Source organism: Pseudopodoces humilis, chromosome 1 (genome assembly GCF_049639895.1).
Source record: "Pseudopodoces humilis isolate 2021_Gansu_Grassland_sample_001 chromosome 1, ASM4963989v1, whole genome shotgun sequence".
Lineage (NCBI taxonomy): Eukaryota > Metazoa > Chordata > Aves > Passeriformes > Paridae > Pseudopodoces > Pseudopodoces humilis.
The window spans coordinates 74,132,655-74,153,297 of NC_142200.1; the positions used below are offsets into that span (position 1 = coordinate 74,132,655).

The 20,643-nt window shown below is 41.9% G+C and overlaps 1 protein-coding gene across 1 annotated transcript in view; it reads right to left on the minus strand.

The window, feature by feature from the left end:
• Positions 1-20,643, minus strand: part of DNAH5 (dynein axonemal heavy chain 5) — a 128,845-nt gene that overhangs the window by 31,748 nt on the left and 76,454 nt on the right. The window contains exons 51-58 of the mRNA XM_088053745.1: positions 19,776-19,971; positions 15,152-15,324; positions 12,088-12,218; positions 11,058-11,211; positions 10,114-10,381; positions 9,303-9,534; positions 7,645-7,759; positions 7,258-7,434 (exon numbers count right to left, since the gene is read on the minus strand). Coding sequence (XP_087909871.1) covers positions 7,258-7,434; positions 7,645-7,759; positions 9,303-9,534; positions 10,114-10,381; positions 11,058-11,211; positions 12,088-12,218; positions 15,152-15,324; positions 19,776-19,971 — 1,446 coding nt within the window. The remainder of the gene's footprint in view (positions 1-7,257; positions 7,435-7,644; positions 7,760-9,302; positions 9,535-10,113; positions 10,382-11,057; positions 11,212-12,087; positions 12,219-15,151; positions 15,325-19,775; positions 19,972-20,643) is intronic.

Consider the following 20,643-nt stretch of genomic DNA (forward strand, 5'->3'; position numbering starts at 1 on the left):
GGCGGAAGGAAGGAAGTGGCGGAAGGAAGGAAGGAAGGAAGGAAGGAAGGAAGGAAGGAAGGAAGGAAGGAAGGAAGGAAGGAAGGAAGGAAGGAAGGAAGGAAGGAAGTGGCGGAAGGAAGTGGCGGAAGGAAGTGGCGGAAGGAAGTGGCGGAAGGAAGGAAGTGGCGGAAGGAAGGAAGTGGCGGAAGGAAGGAAGGAAGGAAGTGGCGGAAGGAAGGAAGGAAGGAAGGAAGGAAGGAAGGAAGGAAGGAAGGAAGGAAGGAAGGAAGGAAGGAAGGAAGGAAGGAAGGAAGGAAGGAAGGAAGGAAGGAAGGAAGGAAGGAAGGAAGTGGCGGAAGGAAGGAAGGAAGTGGCGGAAGGAAGGAAGTGGCGGAAGGAAGTGGCGGAAGGAAGTAGCGGAAGGAAGTGGCGGAAGTGGCGGAAGTGGCGGAAGTGGCGGAAGGAAGGGGCGGAAGGGGCGGAATGAAGGGTCGGAATGAAGGGTCGGAAGGAAGGGGCGGAAGGAAGGAAGGGGCGGAAGGAAGGAAGGGGCGGAAGGGGCGGAAGGGGCGGAAGGGGCGGAAGGAAGGAAGTGGCGAAAGGAAGGAAGGAAGTGGCGGAAGGAAGGAAGGAAGTGGCGGAAGGAAGGAAGGAAGTGGCGGAAGGAAGTGGCGGAAGGAAGTGGCGGAAGGAAGTGGCGGAAGTGGCGGAAGTGGCGGAAGTGGCGGAAGGAAGGAAGGAAGGAAGTGGCGGAAGGAAGGAAGGAAGTGGCGGAAGGAAGTGGCGGAAGGAAGTGGCGGAAGGAAGTGGCGGAAGGAAGTGGCGGAAGGAAGCAAGGAAGTGGCGGAAGGAAGGAAGTGGCAGAAGGAAGTGGCGGAAGGAAGGAAGGAAGGAAGGAAGGAAGGAAGGAAGGAAGGAAGGAAGGAAGGAAGGAAGGAAGGAAGGAAGGAAGGAAGGAAGGAAGGAAGGAAGGAAGGAAGGAAGGAAGGAAGGAAGGAAGGAAGGAAGGAAGGAAGGAAGGAAGTGGCGGAAGTGGCGGAAGTGGCGGAAGTGGCGGAAGTGGCGGAAGTGGCGGAAGGAAGGAAGTGGCGGAAGGAAGGAAGTGGCGGAAGGAAGTGGCGGAAGGAAGTGGCGGAAGGAAGGAAGTGGCGGAAGAGGCAGGAAGTGGCGGAAGGAAGGAAGTGGCGGAAGGAAGGAAGGAAGAAGTGGCGGAACGGAAGGAAGTGGCAGAAGGAAGGAAGGAAGTGGCGGAAGGAAGTGGCGTAAGGAAGTGGCTGAAGGAAGTGGCGGAAGGAAGTGGCGTAAGGAAGTGGCGGAAGGAAGTGGCGGAAGGAAGTGGCGGAAGTGGCGGAAGGAAGGAAGGAAGGAAGTGGCGGAAGGAAGTGGCGGAAGGAAGTGGCGGAAGGAAGTGGCGGAAGGAAGGAAGGAAGGAAGGAAGGAAGGAAGGAAGGAAGGAAGGAAGGAAGGAAGGAAGGAAGGAAGGAAGGAAGGAAGGAAGGAAGTGGCGGAAGGAAGGAAGGAAGTGGCGGAAGGAAGGAAGGAAGTGGCGGAAGGAAGGAAGTGGCGGAAGGAAGTGGCGGAAGGAAGTGGCGGAAGGAAGTGGCGGAAGTGGCGGAAGGAAGGAAGGAAGGAAGTGGCGGAAGGAAGTGGCGGAAGGAAGGGGCGGAAGGAAGGAAGGAAGGGGCGGAAGGAAGGGGCGGAAGGAAGGGGCGGAAGGAAGGAAGGAAGGAAGGAAGGAAGGAAGGGGCGGAAGGGGCGGAAGGGGCGGAAGGGGCGGAAGGAAGGAAGTGGCGGAAGGAAGGAAGGAAGTGGCGGAAGGAAGGAAGGAAGTGGCGGAAGGAAGGAAGTGGCGGAAGGAAGGAAGGAAGTGGCGGAAGGAAGGAAGGAAGGAAGGAAGTGGCGGAAGGAAGTGGCGGAAGGAAGTGGCGGAAGGAAGTGGCGGAAGGAAGGAAGGAAGGAAGGAAGTGGCGGAAGGAAGGAAGGAAGTGGCGGAAGGAAGTGGCGGAAGGAAGTGGCGGAAGGAAGTGGCGGAAGGAAGTGGCGGAAGGAAGTGGCGGAAGGAAGTGGCGGAAGGAAGTGGCGGAAGGAAGGAAGGAAGGAAGGAAGGAAGGAAGTGGCGGAAGGAAGGAAGGAAGTGGCGGAAGGAAGGAAGTGGCGGAAGGAAGTGGCGGAAGGAAGTAGCGGAAGGAAGTGGCGGAAGTGGCGGAAGTGGCGGAAGTGGCGGAAGGAAGGGGCGGAAGGGGCGGAATGAAGGGTCGGAATGAAGGGTCGGAAGGAAGGGGCGGAAGGAAGGAAGGGGCGGAAGGAAGGAAGGGGCGGAAGGGGCGGAAGGGGCGGAAGGGGCGGAAGGAAGGAAGTGGCGAAAGGAAGGAAGGAAGTGGCGGAAGGAAGGAAGGAAGTGGCGGAAGGAAGGAAGGAAGTGGCGGAAGGAAGTGGCGGAAGGAAGTGGCGGAAGGAAGTGGCGGAAGGAAGTGGCGGAAGGAAGGAAGGAAGTGGCGGAAGGAAGGAAGGAAGTGGCGGAAGGAAGTGGCGGAAGGAAGTGGCGGAAGGAAGTGGCGGAAGGAAGGAAGTGGCGGAAGGAAGGAAGGAAGGAAGTGGCGGAAGGAAGTGGCGGAAGGAAGGAAGGAAGTGGCGGAAGGAAGGAAGGAAGGAAGGAAGGAAGGAAGGAAGGAAGGAAGGAAGGAAGGAAGGAAGGAAGGAAGGAAGGAAGGAAGGAAGGAAGGAAGGAAGGAAGGAAGGAAGGAAGGAAGGAAGGAAGGAAGGAAGTGGCGGAAGTGGCGGAAGTGGCGGAAGTGGCGGAAGGAAGGAAGGAAGTGGCGGAAGGAAGGAAGTGGCGGAAGGAAGTGGCGGAAGGAAGGAAGTGGCGGAAGGAAGGAAGTGGCGGAAGAGGCAGAAGTGGCGGAAGTGGCGGAAGTGGCGGAAACGGCGGAAGTGGCGGAAGTGGCGGAAGGAAGGAAGGAAGGAAGTGGCGGAAGGAAGTGGCGGAAGGAAGTGGCGGAAGGAAGTGGCGGAAGGAAGTGGCGGAAGTGGCGGAAGTGGCGGAAGTGGCGGAAGTGGCGGAAGGAAGGAAGGAAGGAAGGAAGGAAGGAAGGAAGGAAGGAAGCAAGGAAGGAAGGAAGTGGCGGAAGGAAGGAAGGAAGGAAGTGGCGGAAGGAAGGAAGTGGCGGAAGGAAGGAAGGGGCGGGAGGAAGGAAGGAAGGAAGGAAGGAAGGAAGGAAGGAAGGAAGGAAGGAAGGAAGGAAGGAAGGAAGGAAGGAAGGAAGGAAGGAAGGAAGGAAGGAAGGAAGTGGCGGAAGGAAGGAAGGAAGTGGCGGAAGGAAGGAAGTGGCGGAAGGAAGTGGCGGAAGGAAGTGGCGGAAGGAAGTGGCGGAAGTGGCGGAAGGAAGTGGCGGAAGTGGCGGGCGAGGCGGAAGTGGCGGAAGGAAGGGGCGGAAGGGGGGGAAGGAAGGGTCGGAAGGAAGGGGCGGAAGGAAGGGGCGGAAGGAAGGAAGGGGCGGAAGGAAGGAAGGGGCGGAAGGGGCGGAAGGGGCGGAAGGGGCGGAAGGAAGGAAGTGGCGGAAGGAAGGAAGGAAGTGGCGGAAGGAAGGAAGGAAGTGGCGGAAGGAAGGAAGTGGCGGAAGGAAGGAAGGAAGTGGCGGAAGGAAGGAAGGAAGTGGCGGAAGGAAGTGGCGGAAGGAAGTGGCGGAAGGAAGTGGCGGAAGGAAGTGGCGGAAGGAAGGAAGGAAGTGGCGGAAGGAAGTGGCGGAAGGAAGTGGCGGAAGGAAGTGGCGGAAGGAAGTGGCGGAAGGAAGTGGCGGAAGGAAGTGGCGGAAGGAAGGAAGTGGCGGAAGGAAGGAAGGAAGGAAGGAAGGAAGGAAGGAAGGAAGGAAGGAAGGAAGGAAGGAAGGAAGGAAGGAAGGAAGGAAGGAAGGAAGGAAGGAAGGAAGGAAGGAAGTGGCGGAAGGAAGTGGCGGAAGGAAGGAAGTGGCGGAAGGAAGGAAGTGGCGGAAGTGGCGGAAGTGGCGGAAGTGGCGGAAGTGGCGGAAGTGGCGGAAGGAAGTGGCGGAAGGAAGTGGCGGAAGGAAGGAAGTGGCGGAAGGAAGTGGCGGAAGGAAGTGGCGGAAGGAAGTGGCGGAAGGAAGGAAGGAAGGAAGGAAGGAAGGAAGGAAGGAAGGAAGGAAGGAAGTGGCGGAAGGAAGGAAGTGGCGGAAGGAAGGAAGTGGCGGAAGGAAGTGTCGGAAGGAAGGAAGAAAGGAAGGAAGGAAGTGGCGGAAGGAAGGAAGGAAGTGGCGGAAGGAAGGAAGGAAGTGGCGGAAGGAAGGAAGGAAGGAAGGAAGGAAGGAAGGAAGGAAGGAAGGAAGGAAGGAAGGAAGGAAGGAAGGAAGGAAGGAAGGAAGGAAGGAAGGAAGTGGCGGAAGGAAGGAAGGAAGTGGCTGAAGGAAGGAAGTGGCGGAAGGAAGTGGCGGAAGGAAGTGGCGGAAGGAAGGAAGGAAGTGGCGGAAGGAAGGAAGGAAGGAAGGAAGTGGCGGAAGGAAGGAAGGAAGTGGCGGAAGGAAGGAAGGAAGGAAGGAAGTGGCGGAAGGAAGGAAGGAAGGAAGGAAGGAAGGAAGGAAGGAAGGAAGTGGCGGAAGGAAGTGGCGGAAGGAAGGAAGGAAGGAAGGAAGGAAGGAAGGAAGGAAGGAAGGAAGGAAGGAAGGAAGGAAGTGGCGGAAGGAAGTGGCGGAAGGAAGTGGCGGAAGGAAGGAAGTGGCGGAAGGAAGGAAGGAAGGAAGGAAGGAAGGAAGGAAGGAAGTGGCGGAAGGAAGGAAGTGGCGGAAGGAAGTGGCGGAAGGAAGTGGCGGAAGGAAGTGGCGGAAGGAAGGAAGTGGCGGAAGGAAGGAAGGAAGTGGCGGAAGGAAGGAAGGAAGGAAGGAAGGAAGGAAGGAAGGAAGGAAGGAAGTGGCGGAAGGAAGGAAGGAAGTGGCGGAAGGAAGGAAGGAAGGAAGGAAGGAAGGAAGGAAGGAAGGAAGGAAGGAAGGAAGGAAGGAAGGAAGGAAGGAAGGAAGGAAGGAAGGAAGAAGGAAGGAAGGAAGGAAGTGTGGAAGGAAGTGGCGGAAGGAAGGAAGTGGCGGAAGGAAGGAAGTGGCGGAAGGAAGGAAGTGGCGGAAGGAAGGAAGTGGCGGAAGGAAGGAAGTGGCGGAAGGAAGTGGCGGAAGGAAGGAAGTGGCGGAAGGAAGGAAGTGGCGGAAGGAAGGAAGGAAGGAAGGAAGGAAGGAAGGAAGGAAGGAAGGAAGGAAGGAAGGAAGGAAGGAAGGAAGGAAGGAAGGAAGGAAGGAAGGAAGGAAGGAAGGAAGGAAGGAAGGAAGGAAGGAAGGAAGGAAGGAAGGAAGGAAGGAAGGAAGGAAGGAAGTGGCGGAAGGAAGGAAGTGGCGGAAGTGGCGGAAGTGGCGGAAGGAAGGAAGTGGCGGAAGGAAGGAAGTGGCGGAAGGAAGGAAGTGGCGGAAGGAAGTGGCGGAAGGAAGGAAGTGGCGGAAGAGGCAGAAGTGGCGGAAGTGGCGGAAGTGGCGGAAGTGGCGGAAGTGGCGGAAGGAAGGAAGGAAGTGGCGGAAGTGGCGGAAGTGGCAGAAGGAAGGAAGGAAGGAAGGAAGTGGCGGAAGGAAGGAAGGAAGGAAGGAAGGAAGGAAGGAAGGAAGGAAGGAAGGAAGGAAGGAAGGAAGGAAGGAAGGAAGGAAGGAAGGAAGGAAGGAAGGAAGGAAGGAAGGAAGGAAGGAAGGAAGGAAGGAAGGAAGGAAGGAAGGAAGGAAGGAAGGAAGGAAGGAAGGAAGGAAGGAAGGAAGGAAGGAAGGAAGGAAGGAAGGAAGGAAGGAAGGAAGGAAGGCTTAGAATACGTACACACGTTCTCCTAGGTCTCTTTGTGATTGTTTGCCTTTCCCCTTTAGACTCAGGAAAAGCAATTTATTACAGAAAATTCAAGAATTTCAAGATTAAGCCCAAATATTTTTTCCCTTTGAGAAGTTTTCCCATAATGCCAGTGTTGTTTTTTCTTGAAATCATGTTTTCATTTATTAGCACCCTACATTTCCAGAGCAGTATTGTTTTAGTTCAGCCATTTCAGTCAAAAATAGAAAGTAAGCTTTAATAAGATAGATGTCTAGACACAGGATGGTGGTGCCCTCTTTATACTGCAGATGCTGACTAATTAACATTGCTTATTTTTCCACTTGTCAGAATGCTTGCCCGCTACTGGGTTTGTTGTTTTGTTGTGGCTGGTTCTTTAACCTTTTCCCTGTGGCTATATATCAGGGTCTTATAATACAAACCTTCTCCTTTATTTCACTCTTCCCAGCTGTCAGGTCATCACCCTTTATTTAGACTTTTGCACTCTGTCCTTTAAGCATCATGGCAGTCAGAAACTCTTAAACATCTCTCACTAAAGGTGAAGTCTTACATTCAGAAGACCCATAAAATTTTTCTACCCTAGATTTCAAAGTTAAAATGCCATTCTTTCAAATCAGTCTTTAACCATTACAACTACTGGCAGCCTCTCAAATGGAAAGGTATAATTTCCAGTAAATCCACATAAAACCCTTTGAGGTTTGTCTATCCTTCAGGTTTTTTCTTCATACTTTTCTGTTTCTTGAGATGTGAGCTCCCTGCATGCATCTAACAGGTATATTTTAGATTCCACTACTACTGCTTGAAGCAAAATGTCTTGAGGCACATCCTCCTATAAAGACAGCTGAGCAGACATAAAGATAAATAGTATGCAAGACAAATTAATATTAATCTTTTTAAATCTTAAAAATATGGGCATTCTATTAAAAAAAGCTTTACAAGAAAAGTATGGTGAAGGAAATGAAGTCTTGGTAATGCCACAAGTCCTAAGAAAATATTTTTTTAAAAAATATTAAATAATGGACCAGAAAACTTATTGAAAATGCAATTTCTTTGTGAAAACTTAAAATAGAAGGTTTGGATTTGGATGAAATTACAACTGATTTTATGTGGATAGCACTTCACTCAGTGTACACAAGCTGTTTAATATCACATCAATATTCAGTTACTAGTCTAACATCAACCTGTAGTACATGTTATGTTAATTACAGTTTCAAAGAAAGCTAAAAGTTTCTCTTTTCTGAAAACTGACTATTTGGATGTTGGTACTCACATGAAAAAAGAAAAATAAAACTGAATCCAAAAAGTCTCAAAATACATGTATTTATTTTTTGTCAAGAGTTATGCAATATGCCTGCAATTTTGTATTTCAAAGACATCCACCTTCTTAGTGGTAATGTTATACATGGTCCAAGTACTAACCTGTAAGGCTGCTTCTGCCTCTTCCAAAGCAGGCTTGGCAGCTTCCAACTTCTCTTCAGCAATGGCTTTGTCAACTGTGATACTGTCTACGATTGCTTGCGCTTTGTCTTTCACTTTCTGAACATCACCCTTCACATTCTCAGCAGCTTGTGCTTTTACAGTAACTTCTTTCAATACCTAGAATGTGAGAAAACCCACATGCCATAAAGAGTTTTTGTTACACAATCATATCTGCCTAATTCCAGAAAAGTCAAATAAGATCATTCTCTCCAAGATCCTTTCTTTCCAACACTTAACTTCATTTAAATTGATTCATCTCTTCAAAATAGAAGGAATAAAAGGAGAAAAAAAAATCCAACAGCAACACACTTTGAAGGCTGTACATACCATGTCAGCTCTTTCATTGGCAATTTGAAGTTCCTTTTCTTTTACCTCCAGTTCTCTGCTTAGAGCAGCCACTGACTCAGAGGCCTCTTTCAATTTTTCCAGACCAGTATTTATTCTGAAGTTAAAAAACAAAATCAAAAGCATCTCATTCGCTATGGTGCACAATTTACACTATACTTTCCATCTATAGAATGAATCACATCAACCAGAATGAAAGCTTGCAAAAGATGTTTTATGCCAAAAATGAAACTTGGACAAGAACTTTCACCTTTCTCATATCTTCAGAATCAATAAAGTAGACAATAAAGTACATTAATAAATTTTGTGGCTTGAAATTTTACCCACTTCTAATCAACAACTATGTCTTTATCTTTGCATAAAAATCCTACACTTCGTTTCTATAAATATCACTGTCCCTCTTGAGCCAATGCTCAAAGAACAGAGTCCTGTACAGCAGAAAGCTTTTTCTGATTACCAAAATTTTGAAAATTATAACAAATCAATATTTCTTATTTTAAGTGGGCACTGAAAATAATCCAAGACCAAACAAAAGAGAGTAAAAGAAAAATAACATTGAGGTAAGACCAATCCGATTCAGCATTAAAATTCCCCTTCAACAGTGATTTTTTTCTAACAAAAATTCTTCACTTGGGACTTTTCAGACAAGTTTTAAGGACCTCTACAGAGGCTTCTATTGCAAAGGCTATGCAGTACTCAGACAGCTGAACAAATATAGGAGAACAGACAAAGTGTAACCCCTGACAAAGCAATTCAGACATTGCAACTAAATTTACGTGGAAGAAATTTGACTTCAAGAACTAATCTGGTAAATCTGAAGGTAGAAAACATGGCAACACCCTTGTCTTTTACAAGCCTTCACCCCTAACGTAACTACAGGTTTCAAGCTCAATTTGATGTTGAAGACAAAGAATGTTTCAAAGTGAAATAAATTAGTTCAAGCCTTTCTTTAAGGCTTCCAACTCTTTTTGACAATCCCTCAAAACTGAGAAGCCAGTTTTTCTTTAGGGTGACACCAACTCATACATTAATTGCTAATTTTATATTATAGTTGGGTTTTCCTGACATGAAGATATATCTGCAAATAGATATTATTAGTTTAATAAAGCATCTGAAAATAGGAATAAGTATATCAAAACCACTTTAATAATCTACAGGTAAAAAGCTCAGGAGTCTAAGTGAGGCTCTGTGTTCATAAAATGACTAAGGATACTCCTTCTGTCTTCATAACAGGAGGTTACAGGTGTTCAGCAAGAAAACAAAAGTTGCTGCCTGGCAAATTAAATGCTATTTTCAATATATTATGAAATTACATGTAGATAACTTCTTTGACTCTTTAAAAACACGCAGGTACAATTTATGTTCACCAATTTATGTTCACGTCATTTTCTCTCTACCTCTGTTTTCATGCACCACTACTCCTTTCCCCCATCACCTCCAAATATATATAATATTTAGCTTATATGACAAGAGAAACTACAATATTTGAATAAATTACACCTTCACATATTTCTAGGAATTAAAAATACCTTTTTTTTACTGTGCAAGGAGACAAGCCATGCATTGAAACTAAGCATATCAGAATATACCTACCTGGGAAAGAAAATTACAGAAAAGCGGAAGTAACCTGAGTAGTTTACCTGTTTGATAATGTTTGCACTTCAGCATGCTTTTCTTTGTATGTGGTTTTATATCCCTGAATAAAGGTCAGGTAGGATTTGGGAGTCACATGTGTAGAACGTCTGTATCTTTGAAAGTAATCAGAACACTTTTCTGCCACTCCATCCTGGAATGAGCCCATACACTGCACAATTTCCCTCTTGATATCAGCAGTGCAGTCCATATCAAATGAGGACAGAAAGTGTTCAGATACTTAGGAAAGAAAGGAAGAAAGCTTAAATGTAAGTAAATATTTACAAAAACATATTAGCTTATAAACAACTCACTATAAAACAAGTCAGCATGTATTATCTTGGCTTTCACCCAGCTTCTGAAAACCCAGTCTTCTTTACTCTTCCCTATCAGAATCTGAAAATTATTCCACACTTGTCAGTAAAAAGTATAGCCAAGGATCTGGCATTCTTTCATCTCCAAAGTGCACAAGTGCATTTTTTACTGTGAACCTAGCTGCTACCTACCAGGGACTAGGTAAGCACAGCCTTCCTCTGTATACCCTATCACAGACACATTCACAAATACACTCTTTCTTTAGTAGCATCTTTGCCTTCTTTACAAATGCTTTTAAGACATCTTCACAGGGAATTTTTCTTCAAACTGTGTTCAAAACCATTCCTGTGTTGGAAATATTTCAACAGCTTAATACAACAGGCTTTAAAGAAGAAAATTTTGGAATCAGGTAAGTTTCTTCTGGCAAAATTCAACACAATTAAAACAGCTACTTGACCACTGATCGGAAAATTATGTGTCTCCAAAGATAAAACCTACACATACCTGCCACCAGAGCATCCTTAGGCCATTGGCTGAACCAATCTATAGTGCATCCAGAAATGAGAGCAGGGAACTTCAAGGCCCTATTTCTGAATTTTTCACCTACTGGTGAAAAGCAAAGAACTACGTGAAGGTTCTGACGGACTCTGTTCATGAAATAATCATACAGAGCTTCACTGGTTGGAGGTCTTCGTGGATGTTCCTTTTTGAAGGAGGGAATGAGATCACTAATGATCTCATCTACTTCATCACGTGCAAATAAGTTTGACACCTTTGGGAAGAAGGAAGATATTTTCATGCTTTTTGAGATGATCCAAAATAGAGTCAATAGAGCACAAGGTTCTTTTAATACACAGCATTGTAGGAAGGGGCATACATCTCAGACACTGAAGTTATTAGTACCTACCAACTCCTTTAAACAAGAAGTTTTAATGAAGTGATTCCATTAAACAGACTGAAATCTAACTTACTGTAAAACTTTAAACCCCACCCTCCAATGGCTTTGATTCCTTCTCTTTATATTGCAATAACTAGTAGCAATTACTCTGAAACATAATCCTGAAATAATAAATAAGTAAATAAAATCAATTAAATCTATCCCATCCACTCTGGACATAAATTTACCATATAAAAACTATCTGTACACTAATAGTTAATTTCACAAACAACTTTTTAAAACATCAGTAATATTTCCCCAGTCTCAATTTTATTTTTTTAAAGCTGCGCTCATGTCCCTTGAGATGGCTTCTCTCACTCTAACCTAGGATTTTGTAGATTTTATAGACCACACTCATTTTTAGTAATATTCTAATGACAAAAAGCACTTAAATTCTAGTTTTTGAAAGTGTATCCCTTGACTTACAGTAAAATATTCAAATAAATTGTTATTTTGCTTCAGAATTATAAATTTTAAAAAGCAGAAAATTGATCATGAGGAGGCACTTTACCTCTCCTGATGACAAAACATTGTTCAAGTATTCCAAGAAAGACTCATCTTTGATCTCATTGTCTGTAAAAAGAAAACAGGTGCCTTTGCCTTGCAGTCCTGCTGTTCTGTATAAGAGTTTCAGATCTTCCATCAGGTCTAAAGTGTTGTATGATCTACAAAAAAAAAAAAAAATTAGTTTAACAAATACTCATCTATTTTTAAAAAAATTCATCTGACCAAAAGGGGAAAAAAAAAAAGAAAAACCAACAAGCAAATTTAAGTTAAAAACAGTATCTTGGAACTTAAGGCAAAAAGGTGCATATTTCAGATAGATCCTCTGATGAGACCTACACCAAGGGACATTTGCACATGTGAATATACACTTTCTTCTGCAGCCAACACACCTGCAAAAGACCTAAAATAATTTCACTTCCCTAAAATTACATCTTATTTGAGTGCCAAAATTGACCTGTGCTACAAACAGCTGGGGAGATAGTCATTCTGAGGCATTCAGAGAAGGATTTATGATTTATTTTTTATCCTTTATGAGTTATTTCAAAAGAAACCACACTGGGTTGAACAACATGAAATAAGGCCAAAATGTACTTGGAAAAGGCTGTCAAAATACTGATATCTATATAAGATCAATGAGATTAGAGGGCAGGGATAAAGATTCAACCTTCTCAGATGACGGCATTTCAAATATTACCAGATGAATTCATAACGGCCTTTTGGATAGATAACCACCTAAAAATATTTTCAGTAGCCTTTAATGTACTGCTTAAAGACTCAAATATAACTTGACACTGCCAATATTCTTTCTCATTCTGTGAATGAAACAAAAAAAATTTCCTACTCCAAAGACAGTAAAAATCCACAATTATTGTAGTAAATCAAGCAAATCTAATAAGTTTCATAGGATTTTCATGTCCTCCCACTCCATGTGATGGTGATCAGACTACGCTGAGCAGAGAATATGAGCCTGTTTTATTTATAGGAAGAGTTAAAACACAAAGTACTTAATTAGTTAAATTTCAGGTAATGCTCACCTAGTCAACATTATCTGGAATGTTTCATAGCCCGCTATGAAGGATGCCAATCTTGTCAAGCTTTGTTTTCCTGAGCCACCAACTCCAACTAAAAGAGCATTTCCACGAGGAGTGCAAATCACACGAGAAATCTGTGTAATATACCATTCATTTATTGCTACAAAGTATAAAAGTCACACATCCAAAAATTCTATGCTACCACATTAATAAGTTATATTAGAAATGAAGAACAAATTAAAATTTTAAGGTTTAATTAAGGGATTCTATATTACTATTAATATATTCTGTGGGCATTTGTACTCTGTAACATTTACTGTTGACCTGTCAAATAGTATAGCAACCATTTGATTCCATCACTGTGTATGTTCAGTTATCAGTAGAATTACATCTCCCACCAAGTACAAGTAAATCTCAGCTGTGGTTTCTTAGTGATGTGCTATCACAGCATGAGGAATTATGAAACTGGGAAAGAAATAATTTCCCCAATGCCATGACCTCTGGATAACTTCAGTAAGACTCATCTCACCAGGTCTTTTCATTGTGAACCAAAAGACAGGATGTCCCAAGCATGTTAAATTTGGGACAAAGAGTTTTCAGTATTCTCTGCAACAGGTAATAATACAGCCTTTATAATGAAACTTGTTACGCTTCTCATTTACTTGACTGCAAAAATGCACAGTATGAAGTATGAATATTTGATCACAGTGAAACATCCCCCAGTTAGATCTACATTTCTTTCCCACTTCATTAGTTATCTTTTAAATAAAAAGGCAGTAGCTTCCTACTGCTCCACATTTCCCTTCAATTCAGGACTATGCAATGTAAACAAACAGACCCTTCAGAATTCAGAGCAAAAAAAAATTCAGCAGTAACTGTGAACTGCATACACTTGTCTTGCTGTCCAAAAAACAATGCCATGAAACATGATGCTGAGAAAACATGTCTAAGTACAGGAGACAAACTTTCTCCACAGCCCACCAGTTGCAAGTGGACAGACCCTCACTGTACCCAGAAGAGCCTACATTAATATCCAGAGCAGCACAGAGCCAGTTCCCTCTCAAAGACACAATAATACCAGCCAGCTGGTTAGCAGCTGGTCTCCTCCATACAAGCAATGATGCACTGGATTGGCTTCTGTTCTCTTTATTATCTTGAATGGTTCTTTGATGACTCCAGAATTCCATTGTGCCAATAAACCACCTTGGATACTTATTTACTTGCCTTTTGTCTGAGTTACTTCTTTCCAAGCCATTAAAAATAGTCATGCCAATTTCCTCTAATTTAAAGCCTATTTATTTTACATACTGAGTGTAATGTATTTATTATTTTCCATAGGTTAATGTTTCAAAAGAAAGATAAAATCAAGTATGAAGTCTTACTCTAAGCTTCTTTATTATTTACCCAGAAAAAGAAAATTTAATTTGCACAACATCCTTGCAGTATCACAGATCATTTCAATAATGGCTATTAGATCTTTTCCAGGCAGAGGCACATAAGCTGTTAATTGGAAATTTTGTTCTCTATTTAAGATATCCCTCAGCTATGGATGCTAACTGTGAAACAGGGAGCAAGGTGCCTGTAGAAATTGCAGGCCACATAGCTTTCTCAGTCTTGCCTGAGAAAGTGGCCTGGGAAATCTTAAGGAGGAATTAAAACAATCCTCAGAGACAGAAAACAGCCTTGCAGGTGCTGTTTATCTGTTCCTTGTTTTCTTGCAAGAGAAAGTCGAGGGGTGGTGAACCCCACTGACCAATGATGGTGATGTGTTAGTTTACTAACCAATAAGAGTTTATTTTCTGTACTTTTCACGTATCGGTCTATAAAAAAGACCTGAGGTAATAAACTGGGGAGAAATTCTCCTGATCGACTCCTAGAGAGTCTGTCGTTCTTCTCACCATTCCTAATAGAGCGACACTCAGCTTTAATTCATTCAAGTCATATTATGTGAGCTCAGATTAGGCATTACCTCAACTGTGCCTATCTCACTTTCTCTTAGAAGCTGTCTCAGGTCTACACACTTGTTCCTGTTTTCAAGAATTTAGAATCACAGAAACACTATCTATTTATTTCATCTAAGCAAAGACAAATAAAATATTTCAAGTATTTACCATCTAGCTACCAAAAGAAGATTTTCCTGATAAAGGTGGCTGTTCAGTGAAAAAAAAACAAAAAAGTGCTACATCCTAAACTTATATAGATTTTTTTCCTAGGAATAAATGAGAAACTTATTGGTAAGTGTGATGATTAATTACAATTGTCCTAAAGAAATGCATAGCACAACATCATTGATTCTGCAGTGAACCTTAGAAAGAAAGGGACTAATTTTGCAAAATAATAAGAATTCACCCCAAAATTATGAAAATTGCAGATGCAATATGTTTGTCAACTATAATTAAATTTAAATTGTTTAGATATTTAAAATTGTATTTAGGGGGATGATGCAATTAAATATTCAGTTCTTAATCATTTATTGAAAGCAATACTGAAAACCTCAGTATTCAACTGGGACAATAGAGGTTCTAGTGTCATGAAAAAAGGTTCTACTTTGTATGAGGCCTTTTCTATGTGAACAATCATATCAAGCTGTGCTGCGCTAAAAGTTATGGTCAGTTCCAATCCATATTCAAAAGAACTTTAAAACTACTGAGCATACTGTGGATCAACAAAAGAATTTTGGACTATGTTAATTCCTACTCTGCTGTGCATACTCCTTCAGAAGCAACCAATTACCATCTTAACCCGAATTTCATTTGATTCATTCCAAAGACAGGAAGGGCTCCCAGAAGAATTAAGAAGGAAAGTTGAAATAGAATTAGAATAGCTAGCACCATGGTCCCACCAAACATAAAAGTTAGGTATAAAAGAATAGTTTCATCTGCTGCATTTTCTGAAAAGTTTTTAATAGGTTCTAATACCTAGTCACAGAGTGACAGATCAAATATTTGCTAGCAATAAATTATTTGCTTTAGTTTCAGAAGTAATTTACCTTGATTCATGCACACCTCTACTCAAAGGAGATGGGGGAAAGTGAACAACAACAAATGACAATCCAGCAAGACTGTACCTTGACTAAATGAACCATAGCATCCTCAAAGAAAACCATGTCCATTCCTGTACCACGAACATTCTCATTGTATGTTTGTAAAAACTTATTTAAACGATTCCGTAGCTGATGAAATGAGGAGATTGGTTCATAGATTTTGGGAATATCTAAATTAACTTCCTCTGGTTTTTCATCTAGAACAAAAGGCAAGTAATAAAATCTTAGCAACTTAAATAATTGACAAAGGTTCAATGAGGGGATAAGTAAGTAAAGATAACTAGAAGTTTCACCACCCATAAACAGATATATTATACATATTATATATTAGATGTACATGTGAGAGTACACCCTGCCTGCAAGAAATGGTGATTTCAGCTACATAATTTTTAAAGACAAAATGTGAAAAAAAACCTGAATAGCCTTCTTTCTCTGTATCTGAAACTTGAATGAAGAAAAATGATACTTGTTTAGGTGCTAGGAAAAAAAAGTAATACCAGAAAATAAAAGTAAATAAATACTGCAGTTAAAAATTGCAAATAATCTTTTCTGTAAAAGAAATACAGTCTAAATTGATTAAATAATTGCATTAGAAAAAAAAATACTCTTGAAATTAGTAACTGCCACAACAAAAAAGTATATTCATTGTGAATTAGCATACATTCATTTCCTTAGGTGATATGAAAGGCATAAGTCAGCTCTCAAAGAAAGGAACAGTGCTGCTGCCTCATCTCTCCATTCATAACCTTAATCATGCTGAAAGGTGACATGCCTTCTTCCATAAGAATTGTTACAGCAAATAAAATTACAGAAAAGTTGAGATCAGCAGAGACCTCTGAAAGTCATCTGGTCCAATCCCTTGCTCAAGATGGGCCACCTACAGCTGGTTCCCCAAGACCATGCTCGGTGCCTTTTGAATACCTCCCAAGACACAAACTCCACAACATCTCTGGATAACCTGAACTAGACTGCCACAGTGAAGGAAAAAAAAAAAAATAGTGATTACTGATGTTCAAGTTTTAAATAGATAAATAGATTTTTTTCCAGTATATCTACGTCTTTCTTGTATTGGGGAGCCCGGACCCGGACACAGCACTCCAGGTATGGCCTTATTAGTGGTAAGAAAAGGGAAAGGACCACTTCCCTTGGCTTGCTGGCTACGTTTCTTCTAATGCAGCTCAGGATGTCACTAGTTTTTTCTTCCTTTAAGGAAGGGTACACTGTTGGTTCATGTTCAGGTTGGTATCAACCAGCACCTCCAGGTCCATTTCTGCAAAGCTGACTTGCAGATGTGTGACCACCAGTACACACAGGTGCGTGGGGCCTTTCCTCCCTAGGTCCAGGACTTTTCATTTCCCTTTGCTGAACCTTGTGGAGTTCTTGTTAAGGCCCACCTGGGAGGCAGCACACTCTCTGACATATCAACTACTCCTCCTAGTTTTGTGTCACCTGGGAACTGGCTTGAGGGTGCGCTGTGCCCCATCACCCAGACCACTAATGACAATGTTGAGGATGACTGAATCCTGTGTCGGCCCCTGGGATACACCCTTAGTTACTGGTCTCCAATTAGACTTTGAGCCACTGATCACCACTGTCTGGGCTTGACCATTCAGCCTATTTTCAATCCATCTCACTTCTCATCCAGACCATATTTCATTAATAAATAACAGACAAATCTCAGTGGAATGGTGCCAGCAGGCAGACAGGGGGCTTTTGGTTGGTGGTTTGGATTTCCTAAAAAATAATACTAGTACAATACTAGTAGAATTTTGCTCTTATTTACATACATTTAACTCAATTAGTTTCAGGATTTCATGACCTATATATGTTACAGGAAGTATTTTTCCAGTTATCCTAGATCAATCAGTTTTGCTAAGCATGTTCTAATTTGATGAAGAAATACATAATTCAGAACATTTTCTCTAATTGGTAAAATTAAAATCAATGAAGTAAGTTATTCCAGTAAAATAAGTATTTCCCTAAGGCTTAGTAAAGCACTAAAAGCGAGTGTGAAGGTAAGGAACAGAAAGGTGGGGGGAAAAACTGCAACCCCTAATCAAACTCTAGTGTATTTACAATAGTGTTTGTAACTTTTTTCTTGTTTCAATTTTTTTCTTCATTTCCTTTCCATTGCACCATTCTAATGCTCATACAGTTTCAAGGGAAAAACCAACAACAGAAAAACAATAACAAAAAATAAACCAAAAATACATATATAAAAACATAGTTTCAGAAAATGACATTTTACCATAGAACCTACTCTCTCAAAATACATTTTATTATTATTAAGAGATTATTAATTCTCTTTCAGATGTCCTTTATATTGTGGTTTTTATTTGCTTGAAGTCACCTGAATTTCAGAATTTTTAGCTCTGTATTGCTTCTGCATACCAACGCTCCTCTAGATTAAAACATAATTATATCAACTGACTTCTTATTTTAACTTGTAAAAGCACTGGTTAAACAAAATGAGTATTCCAGGTGGAAATAAATTTCTTACAAGTTGAATAAGACATTTAAACAAATTAGCAGCTGATAAGAAACTAGTAAGAAATACATCAAGAAGTTAAATTGGAGTGACACTTCTACAGTTTTGAAACATTTAAAAGAATAATATAATCTTAATTCTTTTCCTACAGTTTAAATATTAATGTCCATGGACAGTATAATCAAGTACAAAACCTAAGAAAGGGCAGACTTTTCCATTATTTAGAGAGGAAACTAGCAAAATGTATAATTTTAAAGTCTTTTCAGTCTCAAGATTTGTATTACAAGTACTAAATAACAATGTCAAAACTAACTGATAAAGCCACCTTTGAATAGGTGGAGGGTCTTGAGATCAATAGCACCACTAACAATTCCTTTGAAGCTAAGATCTAAAAATTGACTAAGATCCAAGTCATCAGGTATTTCTCTCAGGGTCAAACATATTGTGCTTTTAGAATCCAGAGACAAAAAGATTATGCAGTACTAGTAAACCTATTACTAATCTGAGCATAGGGATCCTTGAAGTAAGTGTCTGACATCATGTTTTATATATTTAAGAGCTCAAAAACCAAAGTCCTGCTCTTAAACTTCCATCATAATGGGAAGCAGTAAATGCCTAAGTGATCTTTATCTCTTCCATGACCCATCCTCATAGCTCCAGGATGATATCTTCTGCTAATGGGCCAGCTGTTAAAACCATGACCCATCCTCCCTTCAGGGGGACATTTTCTGTTAATGGGCCATTGAGTCTCACTGCATGACTGATAAAATTACATCATCCCATTGTGAGATGCTCCACCCAGGGGGAGGAGCCAAGCATTCCTACCTGAATATGAAACTTGGAACACCACAGTCAGCCTTTTTCCACTGGATTCCCAGAAGAATATTTGCAGACTATTCTACATCACCACTGGACCTTCAGAGGAAAACTACACCCTTCTGCAGGATCATTGCTTCAACAGAACAACATCTATCACTCCAGGAGGACTGCAGCCACCATTTAATCAGACTGCTACCAACACCCTGACCAACAGGCTGTCAGGTTGTATTCTGACTATCTGTATTTTTTGTACTACTGCATTTTAATTTTCCTATTAAGTTGTATGGATATTTTTAATGTATTTATACATACTAGTGAAGAACTGTTATTCCTACTCCCATATCTTTGCCTGAGAGCCCCTTAATTTCAAAACTATAATAATTTGGAGGGAGGAGGTTTACATTTTCCATTTCAAGGGAGGCTCCTGCCTACCTTAGTAGACACCTGTCTTTTCAAACCAAGACACTTTCTTACACCAGCTTACTTTTACTTCTATTTGATTCTTTCCAATGAAATACGTCCTATCCTTTATCTCCTGTTTACACAGCCTTCTGTCTACTTCAACTGTTTAAGGAAAGGTTCAAATAGCATTGGCCATTCATGTCAGTCTCTTATTGCCTCCAGTCTCTTATTGCACTCCATCAGTGCAGTGATATCAACACAGATAACTGAATCATGAAATGACCTTTCCCTAAACACACAAAAAAAATGTTTTCTGTTCTTTTGCCACAATTGACAAATATCCACAGTTCATTTTGAGAGGTCAGTGACACCATGGTTTTGTTTGAAAGACATAAAGATATTGCTATAAGTCATATTGGTTTTTAAAGAGGTTTAACTAACATTCAGGAAATTTTGAATTAATAGTAATTTGTTAAAAAATCATGTAACAGTTATTTCTTAGAGCGTTTTGGATTAGCCCAGAGACAGTATTTTTTAATCAGATTTCTAGGGTATGTTACCTACGTTGCTATCCTTTATCTAGTATTGCAACCCCACCATTTCAAGTCATTCATAACACATTTCCTTCATTATTTTGGAATAATAAAGACTCATGCTCAGTATTTGGCAGTTCTGTCTTTCTGCCACACCAATTTAAATGAAAGCAAGGCTCTCCTATACAGACAACCTGGATATCAATACAGACTTAGAATTCCCAATACGATAAAAATATGGCACAGCTGGTGACACAGACTATCTTCAAAGCCACTGGACAAAACAGACACTTTTGGTGCACAAACTTAGTATTAATTTTTACTATGTATGTTTCTAAGTATCTATGATTTTCATATCCCTTTGTCTATTCTTTTCATTTCCATGATTATTAGAGTGAATCTTTACCAATTCTTGCAGGTGCATCCCTTAAGAAGTCAACAAAGAGTGCATCTGTTTCATGACTCAGCAAAGCTTTTGGATCTTCAAATTCCTCCTCAATGAGTTTTGCCAGGGCTGTGTGAAACCAATTAACATCCTCTGAGGTTGTGAAACGATCAGCAATAACACACTTACATTCATGCTTCCACAGTTTTATCAGCACCTACATACAAAAAAGAAAAAAGAAAAAGGCATTTCACAAAATCACAGAAGGAGAATGGGTCAGGTTGGAAGGGACCACAGTGGGTCATTTGGTCCAGCCTCCCTGCTTGAGTAGGGTCATCCTAGAGCACGTGGCATAGAATTACTACAGACAGTTCTTGAATATCTCCAGTGAGGGAGACTCCACAACCTCTCTGGGCAATCTGTTCCAGGGCTCCATCTCCTTCTCAGTAAAGAAATTCTTCCTCATGTTCAGGTGGAACTTCCCGTGAATCAGTTCCTGCCTCTTGTCCCATTGCTGGGCACAACCGAGAAGAATATAGCTCTGTCCTCCTGATGCTCTCCCTTCAGATACTGGCAGACACTGATGAGGTCTCCCCTCAACCTTCTCATTTTGAGGCTGAATAGGCCCTACTCCCTCAGCATCTCCTCTTAAAAGAGGTACTCCTGTCCCTTAACTGTCTTTGTAGCTCTCTGCCAGACATGCTCTAGGAGCTCTATGTCTCTCTTGTACTGAGAAACTCATTTGGCCTGTGAAGAAACTATACCAACTTTAAAGCTTTGCCTTAATTTCTTTATTTAAAAATAAGATTAACATTAGAAAAGAAATAGTATTTAGGGGGTTCTTCAGAAGAGATACCTTGATCTTCTTATTCTGCCCAATAGTAAGATT